The sequence below is a fragment of the Carassius auratus genome, chromosome 3 (genome assembly GCF_003368295.1).
Source record: "Carassius auratus strain Wakin chromosome 3, ASM336829v1, whole genome shotgun sequence".
Taxonomy (NCBI): Eukaryota; Metazoa; Chordata; class Actinopteri; order Cypriniformes; family Cyprinidae; genus Carassius; species Carassius auratus.
The window spans coordinates 5,118,335-5,131,508 of NC_039245.1; the positions used below are offsets into that span (position 1 = coordinate 5,118,335).

Genomic DNA, 13,174 nt, shown 5'->3' on the forward strand with positions numbered 1-13,174 from the left:
CTAACTTTGGATTCAGCACTTCTGTTGTAGAGATGTTGGGCCACTTCTAACCTTATGTACAGTGTATAGTATTGTATAGTGACGACAGACGAGGATGAAAAAGGACACTCATGTCAAGCTTGGTGAGGATTTAGTCCAAGCTTTGAAAGGTAAACTGAGAACAGTCAAAGGGCCTGTTCACACAAAAACAACATGAAGTGTGTAAACAGGCCAAGAATACATTTTAATGCATATATCTATACAAATTATTAAGCATGTGATATTAAACACTGCTGATTAATTATTTTCCCTTTCACATACCCTGCAATGCAGTTTTCAAAGACCACAGATGAAGTAAATTCAACAACTTAAAGATGACAGTGCTGACATTTTAAATGTTTTGTTTCTCTGTTTGCAGGCTTAACTTTGTAAAAAAGAAATTAACTTTATTTACTTTTATATTAAAATGCATTGCAATTGGTTAAAAGTTCATCTTAGTAGTTCAAAAAAAGAACACATTTATGCATCTAGTATAAAATAATAAAATAAAATAAAATAAAATAAGTGCATTGATATTAGTACAACTTAAGTGTATTTCTTTTTTTTTTTTCTTTTTTTACATGGGACAGCATGAATGACTTTCCCCCAACTACAAATAGCAGAATGTACATATAGCTTCAGACTCTAGGACCTTGGGAAATCCTCATGTCTGTGGAGGCCCATAAACTTGTGGCATGTCTCATTGGCAGGCTCATTGTACAAGCAAGCTGTTCTTGATTCAGTGTGCTTCCAGCTTGCCAGTTAATAGCACACAACACAGATAACACAGAAACCATTGCTTTTTTTTAAACACAAATCAACCACTGTAGTATACAACCACAACAGTTAACCTGCAGCATTCCAGACTGCGAAAACACCCACTGACATGCATATCTTACAATTTATATGCGACCACAGGCATTTTATCTTGAAACAGATAAGGTTGTAGCTACAGTTAACAGGTTGACAGAAGTCAGACATACAGTATGCTGCCAACCACAGGACACAACCACAACTCTGTATGAACATTAAGCCACAGATTTATTGTAAAAGCATTCAGGCAGTTACAATAGCAAATACATGAATTTAATCTGTTTCCCAACCATTAATCAACTCATTACGAAACTAGATGCGTATAAAAAGCATATATTTGGGACTTTTGCTAATAACATACTCTCTACTGTACATTAACCCTGGCTGTAAAGCCTAGTGTCGCCTCTTTGATCAATATGATCAAAACTTTGCTGAAAAGTACAATATACTAAATGCTTTCTGTTTGATGATCTATACTTTTTTTAGCAAGTAAAAGGCCTTATATTAACATTTTAAATACCACATTGTGGTGCAAGTTTATTTTTGCTGTGAAATCTTGATGCTCATAGAATGTAAGAATAGCATTTATATTGTTTGTAATTTTTGAAGACGAACACTTATTGGATTTTACCAACTTAAGTTTTCTTGATTATCTATATATAATGCTTTAGAAAAATCATGCAATGTAAAGTGTATCAAATATGACACATAAGGCTTTTGAGGAACGTTTTTTTGTACCTCTTCCAATCATCATTGTATTGCACTGTAGGATTAGTCAAAAATGAAAACAGATCATAAAACATTTAAATAAAAAGCATGTAAATACCATTTTACTGGACATATTATTCGGAGATATGAGACAGCTGAAATTTACATGCATTTTATGTAAGTAGTTTGCTGTAGTTTTATAAATGTCTAATTAATTTACATTACAATCGATCAGATTTTCTTCTTATTTTTTACCCATATAAATAACAACAACTGCACCAAATTGCATATGTTAATGCTTTTGATGATTTGCTGGATTGACTGTTTTCAAAGAAACAACCAAACTGCAACCTTTAAAAATCTTATTTTACTTTATGTTGTGAAAAACATTAGAACAAGAATTATAGTAATAAAATAAGCCTGATCTAGCAGAAAATATTCAATTCATGCACCTATCATGCCATGCTCAGAAAAACAAGGAGATGGTCCTAATTCACTTTCATGAACATGGCCATTCTCTTTTCTTTCGACATTGCTGTGCAAAATACAGTATGGCCTGAACATGGAAATAACTGGACCAATGAGAACGATTGAGAACCAAACTGTCCCCTCCCTGGAGTATCAACTGAACAGCTATCAGGTTAGTCAACCTGTTGGGAATCCACTATTGTGCTGGTGCATTTCCCTAAAGCTATGCAACACAGCTGTGAAAATTATTAGCTCACTGACTTAAACAAGCTACAAGGGGACTTGGTGACAGATTTATTTTTAATTTGACTGCTTACATCTATGTTCCATGGTTTAACTATTGCCCTGTAAGCGAAACAAGTCAAATCATCTCCTTATTTGAAATTGTTACAGCCTGTTCTGTTCACCACTCTGGAAGAAAAACTGAATTAAAACGGTGTCAGATTCTGTGCCCACCTCTGCAGAAGATTATCCATTTTCCTGTAATGACTGAGAACTGTTGTTGGTCCAAAATATTAAAATGATGGAATATTTCACTAAAGAATATCATATCGTAGATGACCTGGTATGATTTATTCAAGTCTATTGCTTTTTCTCCACATTTGTATTTTTTTTTTCTGTCTGACATTTCAGATGTTTTACCATTTAAACTATTTTTGTTATTGCCAAAGGTCACCGCTTTATGAGTTTTGACGAGTTAATGATTAAAAGCACTGCATGTTTATAAAATCTTACAGGTTTTGCATTGTGCATTCCAGCAGCATCCACCTCAAACCAGATATGTCAGTTATTTCAGATTGATGCAGCAGTTTTAGTGGTAATCTGGTTGCTATGACCTTTGTGTTTTTCTAACAAGGGCCTCAAATACAGTTCAAGCTTTTGTGTGAAATAATGTAGTATTTTTTTTCTTTTTAGTGATATTGGATATCGACTTCTATCCCTGGGATTCACATCATGGATATTGGCATTAATGTGGCATTTTGAAGCTGTGCAAGTCTCCAGACGGCGTTGCAGATTTCAGAAAAAGTGATTTGTGCATTGTGTTGCATTGGTAAAATGTATTTATTAAAATAGCTATTTGTGACTATCCATTGAAAAGCGATACAGTTATTACCAGTGCAACAGTTCAGTCTTTCTCCTCAGAGTAGATGCCAGAGCTTCGAGGAGCCCAGTAGTCTGAGAGAATGAAAACCATTGCAATCTTTTGGTTTTGACGTGTGCACTGCAGCAACTGTGGTTTTGGGTTGGTAGAAAGGAAAAGAGTCTGTCCAAGGGTGGGAGGAGTCTTCTGTGATGCTCTGGGATGATACGGTGAGGAATGAGGCTTTAATAACTTTTGATTTGGTGGTATAACAGAAATTGTGGTCATTTTTTAAGATTATAAACTAGTTTTGAGAATGTAATTATTTTCTTTTTGGTTCTTTTTTCTGTTGTCTTTTTCCTTCTCATATGTTTTATGCATATTGACATAAATTCAATGCATTTCAGTAGATTTTGTATTCAATTTAGCATATTATGGACTTATGTTTTGCCCTTGAAGTCACAAGTCTTCAAAATCTTCTCTGACAGAACCATCATCACTATTTAACTTTTTACTCACTCTGAACAGACAGTTAAAAAAAGACAGACAACTTTGACACAGACAGATTTCATCACTCTGTCTCTATATCTGAGTTTTACAGTATTTAAATAGCTTCAGTTGACACAGGCCAAGCCTGTAGATTTTACTGCTGCAATAAAGCTCTGTCCTAGCAACAATATAGAAACATCATACTCATAACTCTCTGGCTTGCTCTCCTTTGCTTTTTATTTATTTATTTATTTATTTGCATGCATGTGACTATTATGCTATCATATGTACAAGATTGCAGAAATGAGAGCAATAGAGAGACTAGAGACAAAGACAGATTTTCATTTGTTCAAGGACGCAGAGGATGATTCATTGATGCATATAAACTGTGTTTGTTCATATTTGTTTAAGGGTTTAATCTTAGGAAATTAGTTGGATGATTTGTGGTTTATGTAAATTAATATTGTATTTCATGGACAGACAATTGTTGTAAACCATAAAACACGTAAAATGTAGAATATAGTGTAGCTTAGTGGTTATAGGGATTCTGGATGAAAGTAATGACTGTTCTTGCAAGTCTACTTTGTTCGTGCAATGGTAAGATACTTTGGATAAAATAAACAGCTAAAGGATATTAATAAATATTGAACAGTAATTTTCTGAATTTAAGAGATTGTCATAACTTTAGAATTGTGTCTCTGTACAGGGAAATTCTTTAGCAGGACAAACGCTTGCACATTTTTTTGGGGAATCGCTCCAGGCAGCTTCAGGCGATCATTCAGCCATAAGATGATGCAGCTGTGGTTGTTGGCACACACAGCACTTCTCAGTGTGGCTGCCGCACGAACCAAACAAAGCTTTCTGTACCAACCTACTTTACCGTATCTTACTTTCAACTATAGCAATATGTGAAGCTCCGTGCATATACTTGACTGTCTGAGACCCATGGAAATGTTACACTTAGAAAAGAATATGGATATTACAGTTGTTAGCAATACATCTGTTTCACTATAAGACAGGTTTCCCTGAAGTGCTAATGTGTCTCTGAGAGTTTATTTTCCTTAATCTATTTCGTAATTAACTTAATTTCCTTTTAAACTTATAGTGGCTTTTCCTCATCATGTTTCTGTATTTAGTGATGAAGTGTGTTTTTGCACACTCGTTTTCAGTCGTAGGAGAATCAGTGAGTAAATACACTGCTGTTCAAAAGATTAGGGTTGATAAGAGCTTTTAGAAAGTTTTTTGAAAGAGGTATTTTATTTTCACCAAGGCTGTACTTTTTTATATTATTATCAAGAATACAGTAAAAGCAGGAATATTTTAAAATAGTTTTACAATTTGAAATAACTTTTAAATGCATTTTAAAATTGTGTTATTGTACTGACAAAGCTGATATATTATATATAATAACTCTAATTTTCAGTTTCCTTCTGAAATCATTCTAATATGCTGATTTGCTGCTCAAGGAATATTTCTTATTGTTATCAGTGTTGAAAATATTTGTGTTGCTTAATCGTTTTGATCAAACTATGATTTTTTTTCTTCTTGTAGGATTCTATAAATGAATACAAAGTTCAAATGACAGCATTTATTTGAAATTCTAATCTTTTGAAACGTTAAAACACACATTTCATGCATCCTTGCTGAATAAAAGTATTAATTAAAATGTATTATTCAAAATATAATTCCTTTATAAAAATCTCACTGACTGCAAACTCCTGCAAAATCCTGTAAAATGCTGCAAATGAACAATGCAATAAAAAGTTTGCTTGTCTGAGAACTGCAGGAGACCTTTCTCTATTTTTTTAACTTTTCTTTAGTTTCTGAATAACTCAAAAATAAAATAACAACAGACTGATCTGAAATGGCATATGATGCAATTTGAAGCACCTTCTTAAAATTACAATAAAATGATTTTTAAGAAATGTGTGGCTACATAGATCAATTACATAGACAACAGTTTATATTTAACTTTATATCATTTTTATATTTATATACTGAAGGGAACAGAGGAAGCTTTATGGAGAACTTGCAATCATGTCAACCTGTCCACCTCTGACTCCCTCAGGGCCGAGGCAGTATTAAGAGCAGGAAGTTGTAAAAATCACACGGTAGTGCTCTCCAGACTAAAGAGGATCTGCTACTGTGTGCTCAATCGGTGTTCCCACAGTCACTATAGAGGAGAATCTCTTTACAGTCCATCCCAATTTACCACATCACTCACAATTCACAGAATCGGACGTTTTTTTACTGTCATTTCCCACCTATTGCTGGGGCTTTACTGCAGACGTCACCCATTGAGTTATTGTCAGGCTCAGACAAGGGTACTGGAGACTGTTAGTCTCTGTGCATCCAAAGTGTTGTAGTTTACACCTCTAAACATGAGGAGATGTGACATGCAGCTGTATTAAAGATATACATTTTACTGTGTTGGGTAGTTATTTTTATTTTACAAATACCTTGTTGTTTAAGGCATTCTGTCTAAAGTGATGCTATGAAATTCCTTACAAACATAAATAAATAAATATATATATATATTTCATTCATATGAAATGGCACACTTTTCCCTGTAGTTTTTTACAGCAAAAAATTTTTTGGTAGCCACAAATCAGTTTCAATGTACAGCATTTAGCTCATTTTCTTGTAAGGGGTATCGGGACACAAGCCAGACAAGTTTAATTTACACTGAGACACAGATTCAGCAGCCTTTTAACTAGAATTCACCTGCAGCAGGTGGAGGTGAAATAAGCCAGCACACCTGGATATTCAACAGGTGCCTTCATCCACATAAACTTGTCTATAATGCTTTTCACCTTTTCAAATTCCTAATTTCTAGTGTGGTAACTGTGGGGTCTGTCTACTTTTGGCTGTGTGTATGTGGTTTTAAGTAGGATACTCTTAAAAGTCATGACAGTGTCATAATTTTATAGACAATGGTAGCTAGAACTCATTAGCCTTACAGTAAATTGAAATACTACCATTTAAAAAGTCTGGACTTGATTTATATTTACCAAAGCTGCATTGCAGTCAAAACAGACAATAATGTAATGCAATATTACAGTTTAAAATATATATACTGTATGATAAATGTTATGTATTCCTGGGATGGAAAAGCTCAATCATTCATTACTCAGTCAGTCTTAGTGTCACATGATCCTTCAGAAATAATCCTAAAATGCTGATTTGCTGCTTAGGAAACATTGTCAACACATGTTGAAAACTCCTTCCGTTTTGGTCAATTTAATGCATCCTTTCTGAGCCAAAGGATTTTATTAACATTTTAACTGTTTATGTTTATATGTATATATACATTCATTTATTTTTAAGTGTGGCTTAAGTCTATTTTGTTGCCACTGTAATATTATCTGCATTAATTCAAGCATTTCACATGCACACTTGCAGACATTATTTATTAGAGCATGGTCTGTGCGTCTCTGTAGTCTCAGACGCTCCTCACCTGCTGATGTTTTGTCTGGTTACAGGCTGTTTGATTTTAGATTTTCAAGATCATAATTCAGCAGGTTGTGTCTAGGATTGAGTATAATGACAGGAGCTTTGTGTCTGTAAATTGATAAGTAGTCTTTAAGATTACAGTGCTGTTTAGTCAACAGGTTGGTGTTAAACAATGACAAAACTGTTGGTGCAAATTACTAGAATTGCGTCGGCTTAAAAGGCTTGGATGTTAATGAGTAAAGCATTAATTGTTTTCTGTCCTTTTATAACCTTATTATTATATAATTATTATTATTTATCTGGAAAAGAAAAGGCAGTAATACATGAAGTAAAATGTTTTCATAAATATTTTAATAATCAAATTTGTCATATATATTTTTGGAAAGCGTATATGTACACATCTACCACAGTGTTCAGGTGCAAAAGTGTCAACAGATGCAAAAATGTTTATGAACTAACTTCAAAAGATCAAGTATTTTAAGAATGGTGTCTATATTACAGGAAGATAAACAACAAAACAGTTCTTCATGTGTGACGAAATCAAGATTCTGAATAACTGTACAGATGCATGGATACAATAACCTTAAAATGTCAAAATAAGGGGGAAAAAAATATAATATTTTGTGTCCCACAATAGAAAAAAAGGCATAAACTATCTTTTTAACATGCCAAAGACACCACTGTTCTTTTATCCTGAAGCACTGCCAAAGGTTTTGGGTTGCGTGGCTGTCCTAGCCCCCCCTCTTGGTTTATGCAGATGGTCTGGTCTCCAGTGCAGGCAGTGGGGACAGTGGCATCCTGTGGGATGGTGCATTGTCTGGACGGGGGAATAGAGAGCTGGCTGTGGAAGTCCAGTGAGCCAGGGGTAGGTAGAAGGAGGAAGGTGCAAAGTGTCCAGTGGCCTTGTGGTGGCACTGTAGTGGTTTGAGAGGCCACCCATGCCCAGATGAGAGTAAAGATGAAGGGGTAAGCGGGGTAGCAGTGGGTAGTGGAGTCCAGCAGCCGCCTGACTCACCATGAAGGCACACAGGTTTGGGTCCAGTGGATTAGGCCAATTCAGACTGTGACGCTGCCTCTTGTCCTTCATCCTCCTGTTCTGGAACCAGACCTATAATGAAACAGAGGGATAAATTGTCTTAGTAAAGGACACAGCATGCTGGGATTAGGTAATGGTAGATGTACAATACAATTTTCAGTTTCAGCAGGGATGGAGATCCGGTGTCTGATTTTATGGGTTCTTGAGTTGGCTGTTACCCAGCCTCACAAGACACACAAACGATCCTCTCTTAAATTACCTTCAATTAAATATATATATATATATATATATATATATATATATATATATATATATATATATATATATATTATATCGACGAATAGCAGAAGTCAGTCTCAATTATTATTATTATAATTTTTTAATGAGCTCTTTTTAATGCACTTGAAATGCTGCCTGTTGATATTGAGAAGCTTTTGTCGGGCCAGAGGTTGAATGTGGCATTAAAAGGTCTAGATCGTGAATTACCTTTATTGTAGTCTCGGGCAAGTTGAGCGCTGCCGCCAGTTCGCATCGTCTGGGTCGAGACACGTAACTTTCCTTGCAGTATTCTTGCTCAAGACGGGTCAGCTGCTCCCTCGTGAAAGCAGTCCGGTGTCGCCGACTCTGGTCTGTCCCATTCAGCAGTGAAATACGAGGGCACTCTTCCTCTCCTTGATCACTGTCAGCATGAGCAACAGTAGACTCCGGCGACTCCCTGCCCTCTGCGACTGAAGAGTTTACTTCACATTAGGCATTCGTTTACTTTGCGTATATCACCTTTACACTCAGAAAGACGGGGTTTTCAGTAAACTCCCAATTCCCTAACTGAACTCACTACACACAGATGCATTTTTTTTTGTACAGTAAGCCTATATAGGCTACTTGACTTAGATGAAGAACCGGGCGCATTTTCTAAAAGTAGTCCCCAATGCATGCTGTTAAAATATAAGTGTTTTAGGCTTACTTACGCATTTTACGATTGATATCCACGTACGCAATCCAAATATTCCCCGAATGGATTTTCAAAAGCTTCTCATGGTCCTCAAAACAGTCCCAGACCAGGCCCTCCCCAGAAAAGGGAATTCTCTCTCGTCACTGCTTGTCTTCCGAGCCAAGTTCGTTTATGAATGGAAAGATGAGTTGTTTTTGTAGTCGCTGTCCACCCCCCTCCCTCACCTCTGCATCTTCCAGGTCGTCCCATCTTGTCACTAATGAGAGACGCGCTCTATCCGCCTCGGCGCCGCCGGGGCGCGCGGACAGAGGGAGGTGTTAAATTGTCTTTGGTCTCCGACTGGCCTTTGTACTTTTTTGTTATGGAGAATTAAGATAGACCTCCCTTTGCATACTGTCACAGGGGCTTCCCCGTCGAGATAGGCCAACCCTGATTGTTCCTTGGCGTTTGATGTTTGTATTTTTGGAAGTCAATCATTAAAATCGTAATGTCCCTAAACCGCAGAGGTCTACAGTTTATAATAGAGATTAAAGCGTTTCATGAGCCGTATGAGTAAGATAAAGATTTTTTTTTAAAATGTCAATTAATTGGAAAACAAATTGTATAACTAATATCATAACCAAACAACTTCGCCAGACAGAATATGCTGTCATTGGTTAATGTAATCAACGCCAGAAAATATTTTATGAAGTAGTTCCAAAGCCATTTAACTAAAAAAAAACATTTTTTTTAAACATTTATTTAATCACTAATTAAGGTTTCATATTTCTTGTGAGTTACACATCAGAGTATATAGACAGGTTACTGTGTTTTCTCATTCAATAGGCTAGTGTTTCCGTTCCTGTTGTAGACAGTAGTTTTGGATTCTGATTAAGATTTGTGATTAACATTAGTCAGTGGTTTATCATTTCTATTTAACATTTATTTAACAACCCAATATAGAGTTGTTCTCTCTTTCCCTGTGACGCAGACTGTGGTATATCCGGTTTTCAGTCAGCATCTCAAACATATGCTTCCATCCATGACTCTTCAGATTAGCCTATCTAACTCACTCACGGTGGTGTTGTTATGCACCAGTGCTTTGATCACTTTGTCAGTTAAGGGAAAGGCTCCAGGGCTGTCTGTATGGAGACTGGCGCAGATATTGCGTAGAGGTGACAGAAATTGCGCTTCCATGAACAGACAAACCTGTGAGCAGTCTGTTTGGTTGACTAAACCTCATACCATCTGATAACTGTTGAGAAAGAAGTCCCTATTAGTGATCAGCACGCCAACTACTGCACTGGTTGTGGGCGTGTCCTATGATCCTTAAAACTGCAGTAATCTACATAATCTCAGCAGAGACTGCTTTGTTTCAAATTGTTTTTTTTTGTTACCCTATTTGTACGTTTTTTTTATATATATATATACATACATACATACACACATTACAATATAATATAAAACATTACAATAGAACATTTCTGTAATCTATAGCCTACCAGTCAACAGTTTTTGAACAGTAAGATTTTTTATGTTTTTACAGAATTCTCTTCTGTTCACCAAGCCTGCATTTATTTGATCCAAAGTACCGTAAAAGTTTTAAAAGTTTTTACTATTTAAAATAACTAGCTATTTTCTATTTGAAAATATTTTTAAATGTAATTTATTCCTGTGATCAAAGGTGAATGTTCAGCATCATTACTCCAGTCTTCAGTGAAATCAAATCATTCTAATAGGCTGATTTGCTGATTATCAATATTTAAAACATGAGTAAATTGTTTTTCAGCATTCTTTGATGAATAGAAGGATCCAAAGATCAGCATTTATGTGAAATAAAAAGCCTTTGCAACATTATACAGTATATCATTCAAAAATATAGATTTTTATATAGATATGAATACTTTTATTTAGCAAGCTTTAAAATCTCAATAAATAAAATTTTTAAATATATTCAAATAGAAAACAGTTATTTTAAATAGTCTAGTAAAAATATTTCGTTTTACTGTTTTGCTGTACTTTGGATCAAATAAATGCAGGCTTGGTGAACAGAAGAGACTTGACTGGTAGTGGATATTATAGGCAACTTGAATTGTTCTGTAATTTCTAGATTTTAATTTGCTTAGAAATCTATAACTGCTTGACAATAACAAATAATAATGATTTTTTTTTTTTAAATATAGCCTACTACAAACACTTATTTATCACATAATAAGGCAGAATAGTCTCTATACTGTAATAAATCTATGTCAGTTAGCACTGTTTTGTTGATATACTGTATTTATCACCTGCTGGAGATTACTTGAAAAACCATATATTGTACCCATCCTATATTAATGTCTTCGTGTTTCCAAAAGTTTCAGTTTTCAACTGTTTTCATATAGCTGGACGCTGTTGCCCATATTAGGAGTTTCCTGATATGACTTTTCTGCGCAAGAGCGCCTCCAGCTTCGAGGATGAATGAAACACACACTGCAGCAGTGTTTAGCGCTTCTGGGTCCGAATAAAATGTCAGGTCATGCGCAGACTATCCTGTCTCTTTGAGTTTAAATCTATATTTATTTACACCAGCTCTTGAAAACATCTATGCGCACACAATTGATTGAAAAAGTGCGGGGGATGAATTTCCCTGATATTAAAAGTGTGTGTTTGGGGGGACACGTCCCCCGCGTAATCTACGCCCCTGGTTTAACTGAATATTAGTGCTATGTGTATGAATATGTATAGTAGAAAATACATGAAATTTTGAAAGTACATCTAATATATGGATTTCTGCATTAATACGTTTATTTTAGACATTATAAATGGACATTACTCGAAATATTGAAAATATTATTGTCTTGATCTGCTTGGCTGTACAATCTAATGAAAAAAGTAGTTTAATTAATTAAAATATTTTCTTCTTCTTGCAAAACAATTAATGCAAAACAAAATCTAAGATATACGAATGAGAGATGTTACATGGTGCTTTAGCTCTGCATTCTGGTCCTTTTGTTTTTCCTTCTCATCTTCTTGCTTAAAAGGTTTAAATCTATTCGCGTTGTGCAAAAATGCCAGGCACACTATTATCTGTATTGTACACAGGTGCACCTGAACAAACCGTTGACTGTTAGCGCTGGATACATGCATCGTCCAAAATACATAAGTTAACCTACTTCGATCTTGACTGTTCTTGAAAATGGTTTGTTGTTCCAAAGTGAAAAGTTTGACGTGTATGGATGTTATTTTATACATAGTACAAAGTGACACGTTCATATTTTCTTATGTCGGTACTCATAATAGCATCACCTGCCTCTTTAACCGCTATACAGGGAGCTATGAACTCTCAGTAGGCTTTTTAATTTTAACGTAGGTCAGCAAGAAAACTAAATTCTGCTGATCTGCACATTATTGTTTCCCGGTCCAACACACCTGGGTGTTCAAGTATAGGTCGTGATGCGCTGGTTTAGGGGCTGATTTTAACTGAAATTGAAACTGTACATGAGGAGCAAGATAAAGCACCTAAATAATAACTTACAGTGTCAAACTACTTGCTAAAAAAGAAAAAGAGCAAGGACTACTGTTGTCTGTAATAATAATAATAATAATAATAATAATAATAATAATGCGCGGTATAGGCTAATGAAAAAAATCCACAATGATCAAAAGGGTCTTTTTGAGCTTTTTGCTATTCAAGAGAAAGTTTCGTATCTTCAGTGTTTATTATGGTTCCCGTTAAAAAAATAAATAAAATAAATAAAATTAAATAAATATTTAACAACTTGCCTTAATTATGTGCTTTTAGTGTTATAGTTCTCTATATTATGTCTATATGTCCCTGATGAACGCTACAGAAATAAGACATTTACTTGGTTATTGGAAATCTTCGTTTTATGAATAATTGTATATTATATGTCCTAAATTTGAATGAATTATTTGAAATAAAATAAAAAATTATCAGAAAGTATAGAAATATGAAAAAAAAAAAAATAGATTACATGAATAATCTTACAGTCTCAGAAATTTCCATCAAAAAGACCCCTAAAAGATTCATAGTATAGTGATTCAAGAGACAGTTCTCACAAAAATAAAAAAAAAAAGATTCTGTCATCATTTACTCATCCTCAGCTTGTTTCTAGCCTTTAGCACTTTTGGTAACACTTTAGTTTTTCATCATAAATTAACTGCCTATTAGCAT

General features: G+C 34.8%; 1 protein-coding gene across 1 annotated transcript; it reads right to left on the bottom strand.

The window, feature by feature from the left end:
* Positions 1 to 7,359: 7,359 nt before the first annotated feature.
* LOC113041524 (homeobox even-skipped homolog protein 1-like) lies at positions 7,360 to 9,236 on the bottom strand. The gene is made up of 3 exons (XM_026200121.1): positions 9,035 to 9,236; positions 8,553 to 8,794; positions 7,360 to 8,138 (listed from the first exon to the last, which is right to left on the bottom strand). Exons 1-3 carry the CDS (start codon positions 9,036 to 9,038, stop codon positions 7,719 to 7,721), a joined length of 666 nt encoding a protein of 221 aa, XP_026055906.1. The 5' UTR covers positions 9,039 to 9,236; the 3' UTR covers positions 7,360 to 7,718.
* Between the last annotated feature and the right edge of the window lie 3,938 nt (positions 9,237 to 13,174).

What these genes read in the sequence shown, in the direction of transcription:
- LOC113041524 (XM_026200121.1), bottom strand. An exon ending in TGCCCGAGACTACAATAAAG is followed by an intron (nt 8,139 to 8,552) that starts GTAATTCACGAT and finishes GTTTCATTATAG; the next exon opens with GTCTGGTTCCAGAACAGGAG.